The 20,295-nt window shown below is 43.0% G+C and overlaps 7 protein-coding genes across 7 annotated transcripts; 2 read left to right on the forward strand and 5 right to left on the reverse strand.

Annotated features, from left to right (window-relative positions):
• Nucleotides 1-830: 830 nt before the first annotated feature.
• Nucleotides 831-4,996, reverse strand: EAE97_000684 (uncharacterized protein; the record flags this gene model as incomplete). The annotated part of the gene is made up of 3 exons (XM_038871194.1): nucleotides 831-2,513; nucleotides 2,567-4,019; nucleotides 4,071-4,996. 3 exons carry the CDS (start codon nucleotides 4,994-4,996, stop codon nucleotides 831-833), a joined length of 4,062 nt encoding a protein of 1,353 aa, XP_038738555.1.
• A 22-nt stretch (nucleotides 4,997-5,018) lies between these two features.
• EAE97_000685 (uncharacterized protein) lies at nucleotides 5,019-5,472 on the reverse strand (the record flags this gene model as incomplete). The annotated part of the gene is made up of 2 exons (XM_038871195.1): nucleotides 5,019-5,249; nucleotides 5,392-5,472. The coding sequence occupies 2 exons, from the start codon at nucleotides 5,470-5,472 to the stop codon at nucleotides 5,019-5,021; spliced, it is 312 nt and encodes a 103-aa protein (XP_038738556.1).
• A 1,229-nt stretch (nucleotides 5,473-6,701) lies between these two features.
• EAE97_000686 (uncharacterized protein) lies at nucleotides 6,702-7,716 on the forward strand (the record flags this gene model as incomplete). The annotated part of the gene is made up of 3 exons (XM_038871196.1): nucleotides 6,702-6,838; nucleotides 6,894-7,540; nucleotides 7,592-7,716. 3 exons carry the CDS (start codon nucleotides 6,702-6,704, stop codon nucleotides 7,714-7,716), a joined length of 909 nt encoding a protein of 302 aa, XP_038738557.1.
• Nucleotides 7,717-9,313: 1,597 nt separating this feature from the next.
• On the reverse strand, nucleotides 9,314-11,227 carry EAE97_000687 (uncharacterized protein; the record flags this gene model as incomplete). The annotated part of the gene is made up of 6 exons (XM_038871197.1): nucleotides 9,314-9,334; nucleotides 9,395-10,333; nucleotides 10,384-10,545; nucleotides 10,598-10,933; nucleotides 10,996-11,145; nucleotides 11,213-11,227. The coding sequence occupies 6 exons, from the start codon at nucleotides 11,225-11,227 to the stop codon at nucleotides 9,314-9,316; spliced, it is 1,623 nt and encodes a 540-aa protein (XP_038738558.1).
• A 3,227-nt stretch (nucleotides 11,228-14,454) lies between these two features.
• Nucleotides 14,455-15,427, reverse strand: EAE97_000688 (uncharacterized protein; the record flags this gene model as incomplete). The annotated part of the gene is made up of 4 exons (XM_038871198.1): nucleotides 14,455-14,954; nucleotides 15,056-15,133; nucleotides 15,210-15,339; nucleotides 15,404-15,427. 4 exons carry the CDS (start codon nucleotides 15,425-15,427, stop codon nucleotides 14,455-14,457), a joined length of 732 nt encoding a protein of 243 aa, XP_038738559.1.
• A 186-nt stretch (nucleotides 15,428-15,613) lies between these two features.
• Nucleotides 15,614-17,598, forward strand: EAE97_000689 (uncharacterized protein). Its single transcript, XM_038871199.1, has 2 exons — nucleotides 15,614-15,792; nucleotides 15,905-17,598. Exons 1-2 carry the CDS (start codon nucleotides 15,772-15,774, stop codon nucleotides 16,454-16,456), a joined length of 573 nt encoding a protein of 190 aa, XP_038738560.1. The 5' UTR covers nucleotides 15,614-15,771; the 3' UTR covers nucleotides 16,457-17,598.
• EAE97_000690 (uncharacterized protein) lies at nucleotides 17,194-18,531 on the reverse strand (the record flags this gene model as incomplete). Its single annotated transcript, XM_038871200.1, has 5 exons — nucleotides 17,194-17,404; nucleotides 17,710-17,799; nucleotides 17,908-18,011; nucleotides 18,148-18,205; nucleotides 18,437-18,531. 5 exons carry the CDS (start codon nucleotides 18,529-18,531, stop codon nucleotides 17,194-17,196), a joined length of 558 nt encoding a protein of 185 aa, XP_038738561.1.
• Between the last annotated feature and the right edge of the window lie 1,764 nt (nucleotides 18,532-20,295).

The following is a 20,295-nucleotide window of genomic DNA, read 5'->3' on the forward strand; positions in this document are numbered from 1 at the left end:
ACACACTCTCTCTCTCTCTCTCTCTCTCTCTCTCTCTCTCAAGTCCAGCATATAAAATAAGTAAAATCCCATTTCATTTATTTTCAAAATCCCAACATCTGATCTTCATCTTCTATATCCCGCTTCAGCTTCTACGTTCCTACAATTCAAATTTCGATGTCATCCATTTACCCATCCCTCAATGCTTCAAACCTTGAACCCATCCCCACCCCCCTCTCCTCAAACCCCCATCTCCCGACCCTCTTAAATGCAAACCAAACAAACCAAACGAAGCCAAACCATGCCTCAAAGAGAAGAAGAAGAAAAACACCAAATAAATCAAATCAATCCACCCCACGCACTCCATACACCAAACCACGCCAACCACGCCTGCCACCCAACCAACCAGACAGATAGATCGATGAATTCACGCCCGCCCGTCGGTACGTACGTACGTACCACCCTAAACAACTGCCTAGGTAGGTAGGTAAGTAGGTAGCCTAAACAAGCCTATGTCTATGCTAGATAAATTTCGAAAATACAGAATCGGAAGCGGAAATGCGGAAAGAGAAGCGGGTAGGGGTTTCGCTTTGCGCTTTGCGCAATATTGCTCTCCTCAATGCGAGGGAGAAAATGGAAAGAGGAAATAGGAGAGAGAAAGCGAGCGCCGTGAAGAAAATTTGATCTTTGCTACTTGGGTTATGCCAATAGATGTAGAGTGTATGTCGCATACATCACTACACCTCACTTATCATTTCACCATTTCTCTCGCTCTCTCTGTGTGTCTGTCGATCTCTTGTAATCGTACATATCCATGCAGCCATCCATCCACTGTTTTGAACCACATGAACTCAAATCGAAGCATTATTCGCTTCATTTCCCACCACTCTAATATCCGTAACACTTCTCTGACGCTCTGTTCTTACGCCTTCGCTCCCACTATCTTCTTCGTGTCTTGGACCTCTTTGTACTCTCTCCATCTCTCTTCCCCCCATTTCCCTCCCCGCTCCTTCCCTCCCTCCCATACCCACTCCCATCTCTACTTCATCATCACTATCCTCATCCAGCACAATGCGTCTAAGAACCCTCTTCTCGAAAAGTTCAATAACGAACCTCCTCATCGGCAATCTGAAATGATGATATTCCAACAGTACCATAACTTTTTTGAAGAGCCCCACCTGTTTAAATGCATCCCCTTGATTCTCCTTGATTTGTATCAGCTCCCCAATTGCCTTTTTATGCAATATCATATTTCCTAGATTTTCCACCAATTCTAGGATACGTTGATTTATGTCCCGATCATCTACTCTCGCTTTGTCGATTTCGATTTTTTCTTCATCTGTGATTACTATGTCGGAGATTGTTTTGTGTTCCCAAGGTTGGTAGGAGAAAAATTTGTTCAGGTTCTGAGGAATGCAGAGGCCGAGTGAGACACCTAGAGAGGTAGTATTTGAATCCCACCCATGTTCAGAAAGAATCTCAAGTCCATGTCGACTGCGCGAAATGAGCCCCAAAACAAAAAATGCGGTACCGCGTAGACTCATGATTTGGTGTTCTTCAGCAATCTTGACGATTTGTTCGACGACATCTGATTCTTCTAGGAAGGGTGCACCTAGCTCCATTGATCCTACGTTTCCAACTGCCCAAAGACATCCTTTGATTTTGAGAATGAGTTCTGGATCATCGGCTAGCATACCATATTCACGGATAGTGCAAGCAAATTCTTCAAAATGTCCTTTATCTTGAAGAAGTTTGCAGCCTTCTTTTGTACGGGTGAGTTCTCTGTAGAAGTGAGGAGGAACTTGTGCATCGTTTTCGCCCTCGAGGTCAAAGCTATCTTCGTCCATACTCATCCTATTTGAAGATTCTTCGGGCATTTCTACAAAGGATCTTGCCAAGCTTGCCTCGATAACTCCTACATAACTATCATTTCGTCCTAGGAACCAATCGTCCATTTCATTGCTGATATAATCCAGTCCATCCAAATAATGATATCCAATTGACGTGGAAAGGAAACGTAGTAGTAATGGAGCACCGATTTCTCCCAAATGGTCTAGAGCTGGACGACACTCCACAATAAATTCGAGGTAGCTCTTCCTATTACAAGCTTCCTCAAGAATCTTGATAGCAGTTGCACAGACTTCAACCTCTGGATCGTAAAGTTGGGTGACTAAAAGCTCGATTGCCCATTTATAGTCGGTGGTCCCTGTGGCTCGACTTGAATATTTCCGTAGAACGTTCGTCGCATGTATACGAATCTCCTTGGATCCTGCAGTCAGAGCCTTAGATAAGAGGACTCTCGGGTGTCCCGGTAAATTATAGTCAAAGTTTGATAACAGTAGCCTAATCAAGTCGGGACGTTGCTTCAAATCGATTATGTGATACATCATATTGATCATTCGCCAACGATCGAGCATTTGCAACCCTTTTGGATCGCCAGTCAGAGTTCCAAGCATAGCAAAATAGCCACATGCAAGAGTTTCTGAAAGTCTTTCTTTTGAGAATGTTGGTTGAGAAGCGGTGAGGCCACTCGTCTGCGAGGTTTTAGTATACAAGATAGTCATCATAATCAGGGGGGTATTGTTACCGGGTCACATTGAGCAAGACATTCTGCAATTTGTCTGAGTAGCTTGTTGTCCGCCAAGTATTTGACTCCTTCCACGGTCTGGAGGAGAGTGTGCATGAGTGCACAACCGACCTTGATATATTTTTGATTTATTCTTGTGTTTCTAACTTCAGAAAACTTGTACTTGAACGGCCGATAGAAACTCATTATTCTTTTGATGAACTTTGAGGCTTTCACAGCTTCATCTAGCCGCTTGCCGTTTGTAAGCGGGCCCTCGATAATTCGCAAGATAATGTCCCACTTCCACTTAATAGGATTTGTGCTGGCCAAAACTTGAGATTCAACCAATAGCTGCCTGAATGTTGTTTCATCAAACGAGACGTTAGGATTACTTTTAGGCTGGTCTCCTAAGCTTGACAAGTTATCGTGACTATTATTTATCGAAAGAGTTGTCGAGATGGATGGAGCTGATCTATACAATGTCCGACTCACACTGCTAATCTGATATACCGTGCTAGTGGCCACAATTCGACCATCGCTCCCGAACTGAGATGCAGCAGCGAACAATCCGGGGAGTAACTGAAGCTCGGCACTCCAACTTGATGGTAATAGTTGACTCGCAAGCTTCAAGGTTTCTCCAATGAGCAGAGTAGTTTTTCGCTTCAACATCGCATTATCAGTATCTGAGGTTACCTGCAACAATCCTTCAACCATGCCGGCATTTATTAGCACTGCTAGTAGAAGCGCTGTGTAATGATCGACGAAGCTTTTATCGCCCGATTCATCATCGGTCGCTGACTGTGCCGATGCCTTTGCCGGTGCTGTTTTGAGGTTTGCAACTCTTCCATATGTAGTGAGACGTCTACCAGCGAGGAAAGAGGTTGCCCAAAAAGGAGACTTGATGCGCAAGATTCCATAAAGCATATCTATGACAGTCTCGCGTACAATGGGATTGGGGAGGATCAAGCATGATATTAGGGATTTGATAGCTCTGAAGTCGTACATAGACAATGTCATAAGACCAGGCCATGAATTCATAGCATATGAAATAGCCTTCGAGTTTTGCTTCAAAATTTCTTCTTTCACAAATAGTGAGTCGGTGAAAGAAGTAAAGAGGATTTCTAGCTCATAACCCGATCGCAAATACTGGCGTCTATGAGGAGAATCAAGCAAAAACAAAAAAGCTGCTGTTAAACTCTCCGAGGCGTCGTAAGTACCATCGCCTAGGGCATCGGCAAGAGGTCTGAGGCCACCAGAGGCAACGACAAGACCTGGATCGCGGACCATGATCTCCGCAAGTGTCTCTATGCAGATAGCTTTGAGTCGATCCTCCTCATGATCTGCAACTGAAGCTATAGTTCTTACCACAGCCCTAGAGACTTCTTTTATGCCGTCTTTTACATCTAGAAATGCTCGGATGAACTTCAAGGCCTGCTCTCTTTCCACGTCAGAAGTTCCCTTCTTGATGAGTGACCTAAGAACTCTTTAGTATTAGGCATGAATGTTTACCAGATCCAGTACTTACACGACAACAAGATTATCAGTATTTAGGCTACGAATCTTTTGTAAAGAGCTGACATCCGAAATTGCATATCTTGTCATGCGATATCCTGCAGCTACAACCTCTCGACTCCCACTCAGAAGCATAACTTGCATTCTCAAGCCAAATACTGACCAGACTAGATCATACTTCAAGGTGGGGTGACGCTTGAAGAGCTCAACCAGATCGTTTGCATGACCAACGTAGTAATCCGGAGTGAGACCTTCCACCTCTAGAGCTTGTAATATTTCAGCTAAGACATACGTTGGCGACTCTGTAGGCTCATCTGCTGCTTCTGAGCCTCCCATACTTTTAGAAGCACTTGGAGGTGACCTCACACCGTTACTTTGGAAGAGAGCATCCATTCGACTGCGCGTAGGAGTGGTGGGTGGTTTAGGCTTTTGCATTTCCGTAATTTTCAATCTCAAATCTCTGATCTTCTGGTTGGATATATTCAACTCCGCTTCCACCCTTTGCCTTTGCTCTTTCGTCTGCTTTGCTTTCTTCGTATTCAGCGCCTCCAACATGTTCTCACTGCCCTCTTTTATTTTCATTTCCCTACTCAGCATTTCGCGTAAATTCGACAATATCTTGACCGGCGTCGTACTATCATCTTCGTCCAATCGCTCCAAGTTTACCATGGAAACATTTGTATCGAGAGCCGAAGCTTGCCGTGGCATTTGGCTACGCATTGTCGAGCTGAAGCTTCCCGGGGCGGGGGATGGCGCGAGAGAGGAACCACGAGGCGCAAATGCGGCTGTCGAGCTTGAGGCCATTCGCGAGCCATTTTGACCCGGTGGTTGCAACCCCCCAGGTTGATCTAAACTCGTCCTCCCGGCATATTGTTGTGCATATGTGTTTTTCTGGGCAGTCGTCACAGACGAACCCAGAATGCTCGATGGTCCAACCATCTGCCCATTCGAGAGGTCGGGGTCAACGTTCTTCGTGCGGGGGTGACATAGGTGGTGCAGTTAAGGGACCGACACAAAAGTCATCCAGATACCTATGCGAAAATGGGAGATATGGTTGTAGTGCAATGGATTTCGGTCCAGCTGAACGGTGTTCGTAGGCAATACAATATATGCTTGTCGTGATATGTGTGGAGGTTCCGCAGTCGATGTGGGCACCCAGCTTGTAGATAGTGAAGTTTGAGGTGTTGCTGTACTAGAAAATGACTAAAGATTGTGGGAAAATGGAGGTATCAAACAGCCTGTTTGATAATTCTGAAATTCAACTGCTGGATTTTATTGCGACGAACAGTTTATAGAATCTTTAAAATGTTTCATCAATCAATTCGTTCTTTAACGCTCCGATTCCCGCAGATAGGTAGATGATGGGGGTAAAAGTCACAACACAGATCAACACGACCAAAAGACCATGAAGACATCGCTAACAAATTGCTTTTGGTGTTCATTGTATGGGGAAATTTTTCATGGACAAATACATTCATTACATTTCAAACTCTTATGGATATTTGTGTCTATATCTTCTTCTTATGTAATGTTCGGATACGTTCCTACTCTATATGGTAGAAATGAAGATACATCGAAATGTTGCAACATACATCAGGAACGCTTGGTTGCTAGGCGTACAGACTGGATGAACTGTACGGAATGGTGCTTCACGCTTCAAGATAATGTACGAAAATACCCCCCTTCAGGAATCGGACTTCCTTATCAATGAACAGTGCAGTAGTAACGCTATATTAAGAACGGCAATAGGCTGATAAGAGGATCTCATGGTAACCCCGTTCCCGTTGTCTATCAGATCTTCAGTTCATCATGATAATTCCAAGGAGAGAGACCGCCTTGTCGCTCCTTTTAAGGAGTTGTATGATCTCTCTGTATAGACCTCGAGATGACCTTCACAGTCTTCTTCAACTATTGAAGCGGCATCAGATTCGAACCATTCAAAGCTTCAAAGTTTCATAGTGGGGTCCAATGAGACATAAGAATCATCGTACGAGAGAACAGACCTGTCAGACTCGTGGTTTTAGTAGGTAATAGGAATAGAATAGGTATGGCGGACGACCCCGTTGGTTTTGGCAGGTCAGCCTTGCATTTCCATTCCTCAATATTTCATGTAATGACAGAACAAAATCATGCGAAAGAAATATTTATCGATATCGCTTTAATTTCTCAAATCCCGAAGTTTCAAATGCCTTTCTCCCCAAGACCCGCATTGTGAAAAGACTTTTTCATCCAAAAATTATGGTTGTTAGGTAAAAGTAAGACCAATTATCAAAGTTTCATTACAAGGCTACAAGTCGGCCTCGTGCGTTCGGCGCCTTCCGATAGATATTGGAATCAACTCCTCGCATATGGAGCCAAGATACAACATCCCGTAGCTATCTTATTCGGTGGATTCCTGCAGGTAGGTTGAGCTTCTCCGTTCTCCTCGAAACAATATTCAACTTCATGGCCGCTAAGACTCTTTAGCGACTATACTCAGAATTCCATAAAGAGACCAAAGTCCCCTTGACTTCATTCGATTCATTCATCTGCTATCCTCATTCTTGTTGTCGCTCACATCATACTAATACCTATCAAGTCTTTCAGATACGTTCTATTGCTACTTCTTACTTTTTAGACATCAACACAGATTTAAACATTTATCATGGCATCGATAGCTTCAGCAAAATATGGCAAGGACAATGTCCGCGTCTATAAAGTAGAGAGAGATGAGCAGACCGGAACTCAAACTGTCACTGAAATGACCGTTTGTGTATTACTGGAGGGTGCTATCGACGTCTCGTATGTTGCCTCTTCTATTGGATACCCCTGAAATCGAGAACTAACCAATCTCTAGATATACCAAGGCCGATAACAGTGTTGTGGTTGCAACCGATTCCATGAAGAATACAGTTTACATCAAAGCCAAAGAACATCCAGTTACTCCACCCGAGCTCTTTGCTAGTATTCTCGGAACTCACTTTATCGAGACCTACCCCCATCTCACCGCAGCCAACATCAAAATCATTACTCACAGATGGACACGAATGACTATCGATGGCAAACCCCACCCTCACTCATTCTATAGAGACGGAAGCGAAACACGAAATGTTGAAGCCGTTATCAAGAGAGGAAAGGGCATCGATATCCGCAGCGGAATTGTTGGGCTCTTGGTTTTGAAGAGCACCGGCTCACAATTCCATGGCTTTGTCCGAGACGAGTACACTACACTCCCTGAGGTCTGGGACAGAATTTTGTCCACTGATGTTGATTGTGGCTGGTCATGGAAAACATTTGCCGGATTGGACGCTGTGAAAGAGGCCATCCCCAAATTCGATAAAGCATTTGACGATGCCAGAAATATCACCATGAAGACGTTCGCTGAAGAGAACAGCCCATCTGTACAAAACACCATGTACAAGATGTGCGGCTCCATTTTGGAAGCCGTCCCAGAAGTCGAGGCTGTGGATTACTCCTTGCCCAATAAGCATTATTTCGAAGTTGGTAAGTAAACGAGGCATTCAATGTACGAGAAGAGTTCTAACATTTCCACAGATCTCAGCTGGCACAAGGGTCTTAAGAACACCGGAAAGGACGCAGAAGTTTATGCTCCTCAATCTGGACCAAACGGTCTCATCAATGTCGCCGTCACTAGAACTCCAGTCACACCAAAGCTATAGATTTGACGTACATCATGATTTTATGATAGCATAATTTGCATGGCGCCACTCACCATTGCTTTATATTGGAAAGGCGTTTTGGCATCTTGGGTATAGAGCGTTAGGCGCATTTTCAGGACCATGTATATAGATCATGGCAGATACCATTTAAGCATGGAATTCAACTCGATTTAATCTCGCAACAAAACAAGAGTCTATCCATGTTTTATGAATAGTTAGCATGTCTGGATTTTCTCATATTCCACTACATGTCTAACACTGCCCCCCCCCCCCCCGTAGCAGCCTTACTTAGATTTCTATCCACCAGCCAACTCACAAGACCCCGCTCCACACAGCTACGAAATACAAGGCCCCTTCGCTTCTCCTTTTCTTTTTCTGTCAATCAAATTGAGAGCCATTAAAATACATACAAATTCCACCGCGTAGCAAATTTGACAAGCCCAAACCTTTGGGATTCCTTCGCTTCTGTTTTGCATTCGATATTGTCTTTCTTACTACCGAGTGTCAGATAGATTTATTCCATATAGCGAGGGAATGGGGGAGAGGCAGGGGGGAATTAGAGATTTCATGGGTTCCTTTCCTGCGAGTTTTTTTGGGGGGGGGGGGTTTAATCTTGTCTAAATGGGTTTGGTAGATAGGTGTAGATATAATAGATATAGCATTTAAATACTAATATTCATTCAATCACAAGTTACCTATTTGTTTACCTATTCGTCTATCCATGCATAATCTTCATTTCCATTTCCATTCCCACATTAAGTCAAGTCTCCATTCTCAATCAATCAATCAATCAATCAATAGAAAATCTTCACATCGTCCAATATACACACGCACACATACACATATATATCCATGATCCATACTAATTAATATCCATAGTACATATAAACCATTCCAATTTGCCCAGTCCTATGCGTTCCTCATTCTCACACCCATCATTCATCTGCATTCTGGATATCCAAACCCTCGATACCCGAGTTCTTCCCTATACATGCATACATCTATTCATTTTACATTAACCACTTAATCTCATCTCCCCCCCCCCCCCTAAACCTAAACCCTCTTCCCCAACAACAAAATAGCAAATAGCAAACAACACAAAAAGGAGAGAAAGTCGAAATCCAAATTCAAATCCACAAAACCCCCCAGACTCAAACTCAAACTCAAACTCAAAAAAGGAAAGATATATCAATTATGTCCCAGACATGTATGAATGATAGCTTCCCTCCCTTTTCTCTCCTCTCCCATAATTACAATGTACTCGTATATCCACATACCTAGTACATACATTCCTGTTTTTCGATTCGGATTCGGCGCTCGCTTATACAATTCTAAGCGCTGTAAACTCAAATACCAATGTTCAGAAGGATATAAGAAAGCAAACAATACATTTATATTCGCTAATGTGGATATTTGCTGGTATCATATCAAAGAAGTATTTTTCTCCCTCGGCGAACAAATTAAGTAGACAAAAATCTCGCTTCTCTTCCCAGCAACTTCTTCCAAAAATAAAGAGGAAATTTTGGTACATGAGAAAATAAAATAGAAAGGAAAGACATAATCGTCAACATTCATCATTATCTTACTTGTTCTCAAATCACGCTTTTACTACCCAAATCTGGTTTGTATGTCAGTAAGCGATATTAGTGGAAAAAAGAGGAAGGTAAAATAAACTCACTTCCATCTTTCCCATATCCAACCTTTCTCTCTTCGCATTTGCTTTCACACTCATCAAAACCATATCCAAATCATCCTGATCACCCATCGTAATCATATCGCCATTAGGAACATCCTCGTCACGAACTTTGATCTTAAATCGATCACGCAGTCCAAACTTTTCCTTTATCTTGTCTTGGAAATCGCGGAACTCGATAGCCGAGCCTATCATAACATATCGTACATCCTCGGCGTGGACCTTCACACGAACTTTGCGAACATCAGGTTGACGAGAGCCAGCTCGACCATTACCACCATTAATCGAAGATGTTGTGCGGGATCTAGGAGGCGGACGACTAGAGACCATTTCGAACTCATCTTCGTCAAAAGAACCTTCATCGTAGTCGCTTGCGTATTCACTTTCTTCTTCGATATATCTATTCCGGGTGTTGCGTCTAGAATTGTTCGATCTCCGACCTGGGGAGCTATACATATCATAGAGATCCTCTGGGTAGTCATCTTCTTCTTCTTGCGTTGATTGCATTCGTCTTGGTGGTTGTCTTGAACGTGATTCGGATCGTTTATTGGAGTATTGCATTTGCGATGGCCCCCTTGGTTCTGATGCTGTTCTTTGAGTCCCGCGTCTGGCGGGTCGCGCATCTGGAGGACTTCTTGCATCGTCACGTTCACGAATCTCATAACTTTCAGTAGGACGTGCTTTTTCGATGTTGAGTTTAGCTGGCATGGGTTTAGGTCCGTTCCGAACAGAAGCACCGCGACTCATGGGTGGAGGTCCAGAAATTTTCTCTGCCTCAGGAGGTGGTGTAGGTGGGAAAACATTTCGGTTTAGAGGTGGCTCTGATTGTTGTCTTTTGCTAGCCAAACCGGGCTTTACAAGGTTCGCTGCTGCATATGAAAGGTTCTCCGTCGGGCGGTCATCCTTGGGTTGAATTATACCAGCCTGAAACAGTTAGTGTCACAGGTTCAGAGTATACAATTAGTATTACTTACATTCTTAATCTCTGAACCGGCAAATCCAGTAAAAGCATTTGCACGGTCTGAAGCTGCAACTAAACGTGCTTTGCCTAGATAATCTTTCGTCTTCAAGTTCTTGACCTTCGCTTGATTGGGCCTGTAAACAACTCCTACGGGAATCGAGAAAACGGTATAACCCTATGAAAGCATTAGTAAATTCTCAACATTAAACTCTGAATGACAAACACACCTCGGCTTCGTCGCGAATTGCCTCATCAATGACATTGTGATCCTCAACAACCTTCTCTTTCACAGCGAAGGAGAAATCCTGCAGTCCTGCCTCCTTCTGTTGTAGATATATGTAGCATAACCCCCGATTAAATAACACTTCGCACGAATATAGTTTGAAAAGAAGACCAAGTTGAGCATAGTCGATCATGTTGTTTCCCCTCAAGTATAATAAAGTATCATTGAAGTTTGCCAAAGCCTCCTCGAAATCGCCAACCAAGAAATTCGAGACACCTTGTTGAAAATATGCTACGGCTAGGTATTGATCCAGACGAACGGCTTTTTGATAACATTCGACCTGTAGTGAATTAGATTCTGCCAGTATAATGGAGTTCGTCACCAGGAATGAGAAGTACTAACCGCTTTCTCATGTTCCCCCAATGTCGCATGAATAACACCACAATTGAAGAGAATCTTTGAAGTATCTGCAATGCCATCAAACTCCTTCAACGCTTCATCGAATTCATTATTATCGTAACGACCAAGGGCAGAAACCCACGTCTCAATTTCCTGCGCAAGTAGTCAGTACTGAAGTATCCTTCTCTAATCCTCATCTTTCTTCCTTCCACCCACTAACCTGTTTCAAAGACATGATGCCTTTTCTCCCTCAAAAATTATGTATTCGTGAAATATTCTTTCGTAGCTGGCTGGTCGCCTTCGTGGGCGACCAGCTATCAAGCGGTGTAAGGAAATTCTATGTCGTGTTGCAATACTCGTATGTTGTGCGAAGCTATCTCGAAATGTCGGTATCTTTTTTTCTTGCGTACGTCCCTTCTCTTTGATGCAACTAGTGTGTATTAAATATTCTCGGCTCCGTCCAGCGATGGGAATGTCTTATTGTCGAGTAATGGTATTTTGGTTGAGATTATGTTCTAAAGTATATAAATTCAAAGGATCATATGCGAGTCCTTGTACTTTTCGTAGGATTTGACTTGCGGGCTCCTCCCGTCGCTATGAATTAGTGTTGATTGCTGATCGTAAAGTAGTGGTGGGCTGGTGGGGAATAACGATTCGGCACCTCGAAGGAACGTGGAGACTTGATTTGATTTGGCTTCGATATTTTCCGTTCTCGTGATGAATGGATTGTAGAAAGATTGAAAAATTGACAGCTTGATGTTCAAATGTGAATACTCGAAAATAGAACAGAATAAAGATACGGATAAAGTGGAAAAGTTCAGAGACAAGGGAGTGTGGGTGTATGCACGAAGCAGAACGAATTGGGTTGGAAATGTAAGGTACGATGGCTGGCTAGCAGCGCTCTCACAACGAACGGAGGAGGATGAGTGGATAATAGAAGAAGTTCAATGTACGAGTAGCGCCCTAGAAGTTCTTTTGGATATGGAAGATTGAAAATGGAGAGTTAGACGAGGAGACGAGGTTTGAATTGCTTGGTACGTGGATTGATTAGTCTCTTGATGCAAGTCGATGGTGCAGTGATACTAAAATGTGGATTTAGAGGGGTTCCCTGGTCGAAAAATGGTCCCTGCTAACCCCGACACGATCCACGGCAACTAATCGACGTATCGTGTCGAACGGGGCTACGACTAGTACGGAGGAGATGTGTAGGAAGAAGTATTGACTACTTAAGTAGATCGAACATGGGAGTTTCATGCATGCGGATGGTTATATTATCCATATTATATACAGAGATTGAGGTTCAAATATAGCAGTGGCTCAAGGGGCGTTGATATGAAATACATACATACGTACATACATACCTCTATTCATATATGGAACACAGGAAAGTACATGAATTTTGGAAATAGATTTCTTCTATTCTGCGAAAGTGTTCTTGCCATTTTCGTTATATCCTTGCTTCGGTCTTAGCCCATGGGCAATGAGTTACAAATTTCAAACCAATTCTTGAATCCCCTTGTCAATCGCTGCTTCAAAATCTACTCGGGTAGCTATCTTACCATTCATCTATCGGAATACTTCGCAACAGTAGTAACGTCGCTTTGTCTTGCCCTTACGTGTTCCGGTGTTGTGATATATTGTTGCGACGAATGTATACCTACTCCAACTAGCTATCTACTTCGAAAAGCCGCACTCGATATTGGAAATGAAATGAAAGCGTAAACCACAATTGAGACGCTTTTCATACAGAAGCATCATGATTAATCGCTCAAGCCACCAGCAAATTTGCTTTTATTCTCCAAAATTATGAAAATGATTGGTAAATGTGAAAAGTTGGTGGCCACACATTTGGAGCTTGCGAAACTTGGATTCAGTTCGCTTAAGGCTGGTTCAAAGCAGCAAGTGTTCCAAGATCCCCTATACCATGCCGATTGGATGGTCAAGAGTTACGCTTTCTGTCACTTTTTGTTCCATCGGCGCGTAATCCAACGTATCTTCTTGTCCGTGCATTTCTTCTACCTTTTGAAATGTCCACGATATCTCTCTTTCTTTTTAATGATTCAGTATGTAGGTTAAAGTCTGGATTAGTCGAGTTTCTTGACTTGGTAGAATTGAGTTGAAGATCATGAACTCACATAAGATAGAATGCCATCGGTGACTGTGATAGTGTTGCTTGCAGCGGGATTGATTCAATAGTTTATGTTGTTGGTACTGAGTATAAATTTCATTCGACATTATTTATAGGTTAAGGTCTTGTGATATCTTGTATCTATGAATACCTTCAGATCCACGGGCTTGTTATGTCATGCAATTGGAAGAGTTCGATATGCCAAGTTATTTTTGTCTTTGACCGACAATTTGCCATTGCAAACTATCGATTTGGCAATGCGAACGTATGCTATACATATAATCATCCATGCCATGCAATTCATACCAACATCTAAAAGACAAAAGAATTTCCTCGCCTGCTGGGCCCAGACCAATTCAGCAACTGACCCCGAAAGTAACCTCCGAACAGATCACAAACGGCCACGCACATAACCGTAGGGCGATTCCTCAAAAGATAACCGCCGAATATCCTAGCCCGCATCTTATCGGATATCGGATAAGCATTGAATTGAAGCGCAGGAAGCTTGGCGTCTCAGGGGAAGACACCTCGATTGGACGAAACTCGCTTCCACCTCACCTTTCTCACCTTGTTTGAGAATTTAGGGCACATTCAAAGTTCTAAACGGCCACGCGGGAGAAGAACAAGCTCGAAATAAAGATGCCAGATCACAAAAACTGGTCATCATCGTGATTGCTCCGTTTGCATGATGCTGCCCAGCTTGACAGAAGAAAACATTTTTTTCCTTTCGTCTCAACTTTAACGGCAGTCTAGTAGGTGGGCAAATCAAGCAGGACGAACATCGCCCGAGAGGATATGCAATAGCCGACACTATGAATAAGTACGGCACATTCTACGATAGTTCAAACACAGATGTAAAATTAAGGTTGCGTGCAGCTTTCTCTGTCGCATCCAGCCTTTTGGTCCGTGAAGAATAATGAGATCAATATACATGATGGCCTAAGGTAGGGCTACGATTGAGAGATTAGATCTCGCTGATTAGGGTTACCATAGACAAGCAATCTTGACGGTATTTAAAAGTGGAATCATTGCCCGGTTTATGACAGATTTGCAACGCATTCGTATTTAACGTTTGACAAGAGAAGCTTACTCTTCATAATACTCATCCTTAAGGTTTGATTTAGTCCATGGTAGCCTGATCAAACACTTGAAAATTCCCTGCTTTGTTCCTCTGGATTGCTTCTTTGCACTTCTCTGATCAAGCCACGGGTCGTTCTCAGACGGAAAGCACGTATAGGTATGTAAAAAGCGCGGGTGGCAGAGAAAAAGCTTCTTGGGCGTACGTATCGTATCATGCTATCGTTCCATTTCTTGTGCGATCATCTGATATATGATCAGAGCATACCTTTACTGATCTCATCCTTCCTTTCCTCCCACAATGTCTTGCCCGAGCAAGAACAGACTGTCTTATCATTATCCCATACACCAGCACTCCGTGCAATTACCCCCACGAGAGTATTCTCATCATTCTTCTCAAACTTTCTGTCTCCCTCATGTTGTTTCGATACTACCATTCCCCTCCCAATCATTTCCCATATCTGGATTGGCTTGTCCAAAAACACACTTCCCATTCCATTCTTCCCCACACTCACGGTACCAAACGCACCTCTCGGTGTATCTTCACTACCTCCCTTCCATAGACCTGCTGTAGAGATTGCTCCGTTGGAAATATCCCCCGCCTCTCTAATAGTGGCCCAGTATATTCCTTCTTGCAATCCTCGAATCGTCAAATCCACCAACGTTAATGTAGGAGATACCTGCACCATCCTCACTAATCCTCGTACTTTGTCCGATACAGTAGTATCATGTGTCTCAAGAATACAGACAGCCGCACCTATACAAATCTCAGACAAGGACCTCAAGACACCAACCCTGAAATGAAATTGAACCCAAACTCCCACTCCCACTCAAACACAACGTAAAAAACAAACATACCATCACTTCCCCCAGAACCCCTCAAAATTGCATCTCGCCCCGTATCTTCAATTGCCTTAACAATCTCCGAAGGCGCAGCTATTCCCACGTCAGTAACGAACCCCCATCTCCCAAACTCTCCCATTTTCTTGGCGGGGTAAAGTTACAAACTTACTTGTTCCTTCGATAGTAACAAGCTGATCCTTCAGATTTGCTTCAACTTTCTGTATTCCACCTAGTTTAAATAAAGACCCTTCGATGTCTTTTATACATGCTTCACATGTCATAGGTACTGCAAATTGTGTCTATTCTCCATTAGTGATATTTCGGTTTTGGTCAATGCACGTGATCGGAATCGAGGGGAACTACCTGGAAGGGAGTTGTGATTGCCATTTTGAGGAGTTTATATTTCTGAAAACTCTTGCTCAGACCTCCTGTATGTGATAGAATAATAAATAAGAGAAGATTCAATATGAATGAAGTTCAGAATACAACATCTCCATCATACGTGGGGCAACAATGAATGCTTTGAAATCCAGCCTCGGAAGCCTCGCCAAAAGATCCAGCCAATCAAGATCCCATAAAGCCATTCGAGAAAAAATGTCTTGGCATCTAGAATCACGATTGACTTCAAGGCTTGAGTTTGACGACGACAACGAGGGAATCATTTAGTTGCCAATTATATCGTCCCCCGCGCATCGTATTTACATTGGTTATTGTGCCAATTATATCCCACGATGTCGCAAACAAATGGATTTGTAAGTTCTCAACCTCTTCCTTTACTACTCTTCTAGCATGCACCATCGAAGTCGTCGTTATATGCGAATAAGCCCCCGAACAAACTGCATACATAAATTAACACACTCTCAGACAAAACTAGCCTACTCCCGCACGTGGCATCACATCTCTGCCAGTGCCCCGCACATTCCTCTCTCCACCCTTCGACCTCGTCCAAACCCCTCCTCACCCCCCTCTGTCACAGCCCGCATCACACCACCACCCCTCGGGCGTCTCGCTTCCCGCATCGCACTTCTCCTCATGGGAAAACACAAGCCAATCTGGGATCCCTCCACAGATTGCGGTGACTATGTTGTTGTTACCAATTGCGCGAATCTCCACACTACGGGCAAAAAAATGTATCAGAAGAAATATTATCGTCACAACACACGACCTGGTAGTTTGAAGGAAATCAGTATGGAGGGTTTGATGGATAAATTCGGAGGCGCAGAAGTTCTGAGGAAGGCGGTCAGTGGAATGTTACCGAAGAATCGATTGCGAGATGGGAGACTGGGACGATTGAAGGCGTTTGAGGGCGCGGCGCATCCGTATAAGGAAAATCTGGTTAGGTTTGAGGGAGTAAGGAGGGACCTGATGCCGGATGAAGGATGGACGAAGAAGAAGGCTGAAGAGGCTAAGATTTGAGGACCTGTAGAGGAAATGGATATATGATGATTGGAAAGGGAGGAGAAGAGCACTATTGAATCGGAAATAGAGTGTGTATAATATGCATTGGGTGCATGGGAAAGTGTATAAGGACACTGTATATCAGGTAAAACACATTATGAAGTTAAGACGTGGCACTCTGTATATCGGGATTTATGTCGATTATGAATATGATTTTCATGGTCCGTTTTAAGCCTGGTTTGCTTAGTGGCTACATAATGATCAAGAGAGCAGAGGGACTATTGTCTTTAAGTTCAAGTGAAATAAAGGATCATAAAGACATAACATGCGAGTCTTCAGCATCTTGTTAGGCCAACTCAAATCTCAGTCATAGGACTTCAGTGCTTCATCCGGACTTGAATATTCGAATGTAGTGTTCCCTGGGGGGCTGAGTTTCAGAGAAGGAGAAATTTGTGAAGATTGAGATCCGTTACATATCTTAGGATAAAGAACCAAAAGGGGTTGGCACCGAAATGAGTCATCGTGTAAATACTGCACCGGTTTCCATATTGCAGTCGATACTTGAATCATCGTGTCCTTGAACTGAACATCATTTCCGCCAAATTTTCGTAGCTAGCGCTTCCAATGAAATAGTTTCCTGAAGATAAGAACCCAAGTTCTATCCACCAAACATGTTTAACACGATCCCATGGCCCCAATGCTCATCCAGATCACAGATCGATCCCCTTCATTTCTACTACCATCAATCCCGAAAGTCACATCAAAGACAGTGTCTTTTCCACCGCTCTAATTTCCTCATCTTTTTCCTCTATCAATCTCATCCTCGAGGCTTGTAACTCCGCGAGCTTTACCAAAAGAAACTCCTTTGGCGACAAGTTGCCATCAGAGCCATTCTTGATTGCCATTAGAGCCGAAGGTGGAATTGCGTTTCCCATTTCTTCATCTTCAATTGGTTCGGCTCGAGCGCTGGTTTCGAGTCGTGAGACGCAACCACCGAAGCTCGTGCATTTGCCTCGTGAACTCGTTTTCGATGCTCCGTGAGATTATCTTTGCGTTTGAACCCCCTAGTGTGAGCTTTACAGGTTCTTATGTGACAGAAGAATCGAGGCGCCTCGTGAGACCGTTGGTGACGTCAAAGATCTAATGGCTTTTTGAAGCAGGGAGTTTTGCAGCCCAGTGTTGTACATTTATGGACGCGTTGATTTTCATCCATAGATTGACAGCGTGGGATTCAGTAGTTGGTTAACATGGATCAAAATGACATCGCTTACTTGGAAGCAGTTTCTTGCTTATCTGTTTGAGATATGCTTGTTCGGGGAAGGGACGAGAGATCTGGTTGTGGATCTTGAATGCTATCAGTTCTGATAGATGTTAGAGATTTATCCCACCAAAAACAGTGTCAATATCTTGCTATCAAGATCGGAACAGCTCATTGGCCGATGGAACCGATACACGAGGAGAGGCCGTACGCTGTAGAATATAGCTGCTGCATCCAAAATGATGGGTCCGCAGCACTCTGCTGCGCCGAGGTATAGTGCTCGCTATACTGCTCGTGATCCCAGGGAACTTCAGGCTGAAAAATAGAAACAGTTCCGTCTTGTTAGAGTCCCGCGAGTGTTTGTAGCTGCTCATCAAAAATCGAGTGAACTGCCCAACGATATTACATTAGCATTCTTGTCATGGTAATGTGCTAATATTCAAGTACGCACCGTCAAATCCGCTCGGAAAGTTCCAAAAGAGGGATCTACGAGAACGGGAACCCTCAGTCTAGGTATGATCAATCAGCCAATGTGATTGAATAAAAGAATGCATTTGCTGAACTTTAGTTCCCTGGTCACTAAGACGAGGGGCGTCTAGAGAACCCTTTGAAGAGGAGCCATCTCGAACATTAAAGCAGAGAATAATTTTCCAATCGCACGAGGAAAGAATTCTGGAACATGTACCAGGAATATAGGCTGGCGTATCAGCGATACACAAATGAAATGATACGACACAAACCTTGTTTGAATATACAATGAGAAAGCTTGATAGCCTCCAGAGGCTTCTGGTTGTCCTAACTCGAAAGTCCAGCTCCGCCTAGGTCTTTGGTCCATTGCCGATTTATATCCAGTGTCAAGAATCCAGAATACTTTGGTCCGTCCATGGTCTGTCCCGGGGGGGCATTTCCAATTGGCCTGTGTTGAGAGTCTGTCCAGAATCCATCCAGGTAATCCGAGAAACCGGAGTGATCCAGGTAGTCCAGGGTCCTCGCTCCGCGTAAACATGAAATTACATCCTTTTTCTAATTAGAAAATATATCATAGGACTCCTCTATACATACGGCATTGTAACCTCGATTGTACCCTCCATTACACTTGTACAGTTGTACTTGTAATCTATAAACAATATGAAACGAAAATGATCAATATTGATCTCAATTTAATAGAAAAACAGGTAAAGGAGAAGGGCCGAAATTATTACAAACCTAGGAGGGTTGATAGAGATATACAACACAGCTCCCAGCCTCATTTACATGCCTGGAAAGTGAAGGCGCAATGCCCTAGGCTCAGCGGCGCCTCGTTCTTGAAATTTCGCTCACGTGTTGCAACCCAATGCAACCTTGTCGTGCATACATACATATCGCACGCCTCACTTCAGGGTTCTGCAGGGCTAGGATCACTCGATCCTCGAGCCTCGAATGAGTTGTCGTGAGTCTGTAAAGATTTCTGAACAATATGTACATGTACATATCTGACAGCGCAAAAGCTGTAGATTTGCAAGAACGCCCTTTATCTAGAGTATATGTAATCATGCGGTATAATCCTACATCTCGGTAAGCAGACCCGATGGGTTACTACATAATCCAAAGAAGTGCGGAAATTGAGTACCTACCCTTTAGAAGGACCTCGATTAATTTGAATCTCTCTTTAATGATATATCGAACACAGATAATCCTGATTTTGAATGTAAACGAGATTTGGATTTGGTTTGAACTCCTCAGATGTTATTTAATATTCTGTTTGGAATGAATTTATAAGTCGACCAAAGTCCTTTTAAAGAGTCCTCGAACTTTATAGATTTTCGCTTATAGAGAGGTTATTTTTAAGATACGGTGATAACCTCGAATCGCAACATCTTATACACCTACTGATACTAGTACCTCGGTTAACATGTAACTTACACATTCAAATCCAAACTTACATATTTGATACTTCATTCTAGATTCTTATATACCTAGGTATATGTTATCATTCTAATCTCAAGCTGCTTTATATCGGAGATTCGATAGTCTGATCTTCGATTTTGCTGTATTACTACCGAGTATTTCGGTTCTGGAAGTGATGTATATTTACTATTCTAACATATAATATCTCCACAAATGCTATTCTAGTTCATTCGTTCCATCACTCACTCAAGACTATTTAATTTTCATCTCTATTCATATTTCCTTTAGTAAATCAACGTCACCTATGCATCTCATCATCTTCGAATCTCAACATCTCAACATCCGAATCCCACCCATAATCCATGTTCTAGAAACCGCACTCATCGACCCAAAATACCACATCATAGAGTCTAAGTTCCGTACATTTCATTCACATAAATCAAGAAATCAAGACATCAAGATATCAATTACCACAATCCACTTCTCTTTCCAATTATAACTCATCACGGTATTCAACCTCATAACGAAAGGAAAAGCGTAATCGTTCCATTCGATACTGTAGATATATAGAAGAAATCGGATATACAATAATACTGTATAGATATAACATAGTTTGTAGTTGAGAATACAACCCCTTTGTGGAGTTCTCGTATATTCGCTTGAGCGACCTACGTACATGTATGTACGTCTTTAATTTTACGGTAATTATGTA

Source organism: Botrytis byssoidea, assembly GCF_014898295.1.
Source record: "Botrytis byssoidea strain MUCL 94 chromosome Unknown BBYS_001, whole genome shotgun sequence".
NCBI classification, from domain to species: domain Eukaryota; kingdom Fungi; phylum Ascomycota; class Leotiomycetes; order Helotiales; family Sclerotiniaceae; genus Botrytis; species Botrytis byssoidea.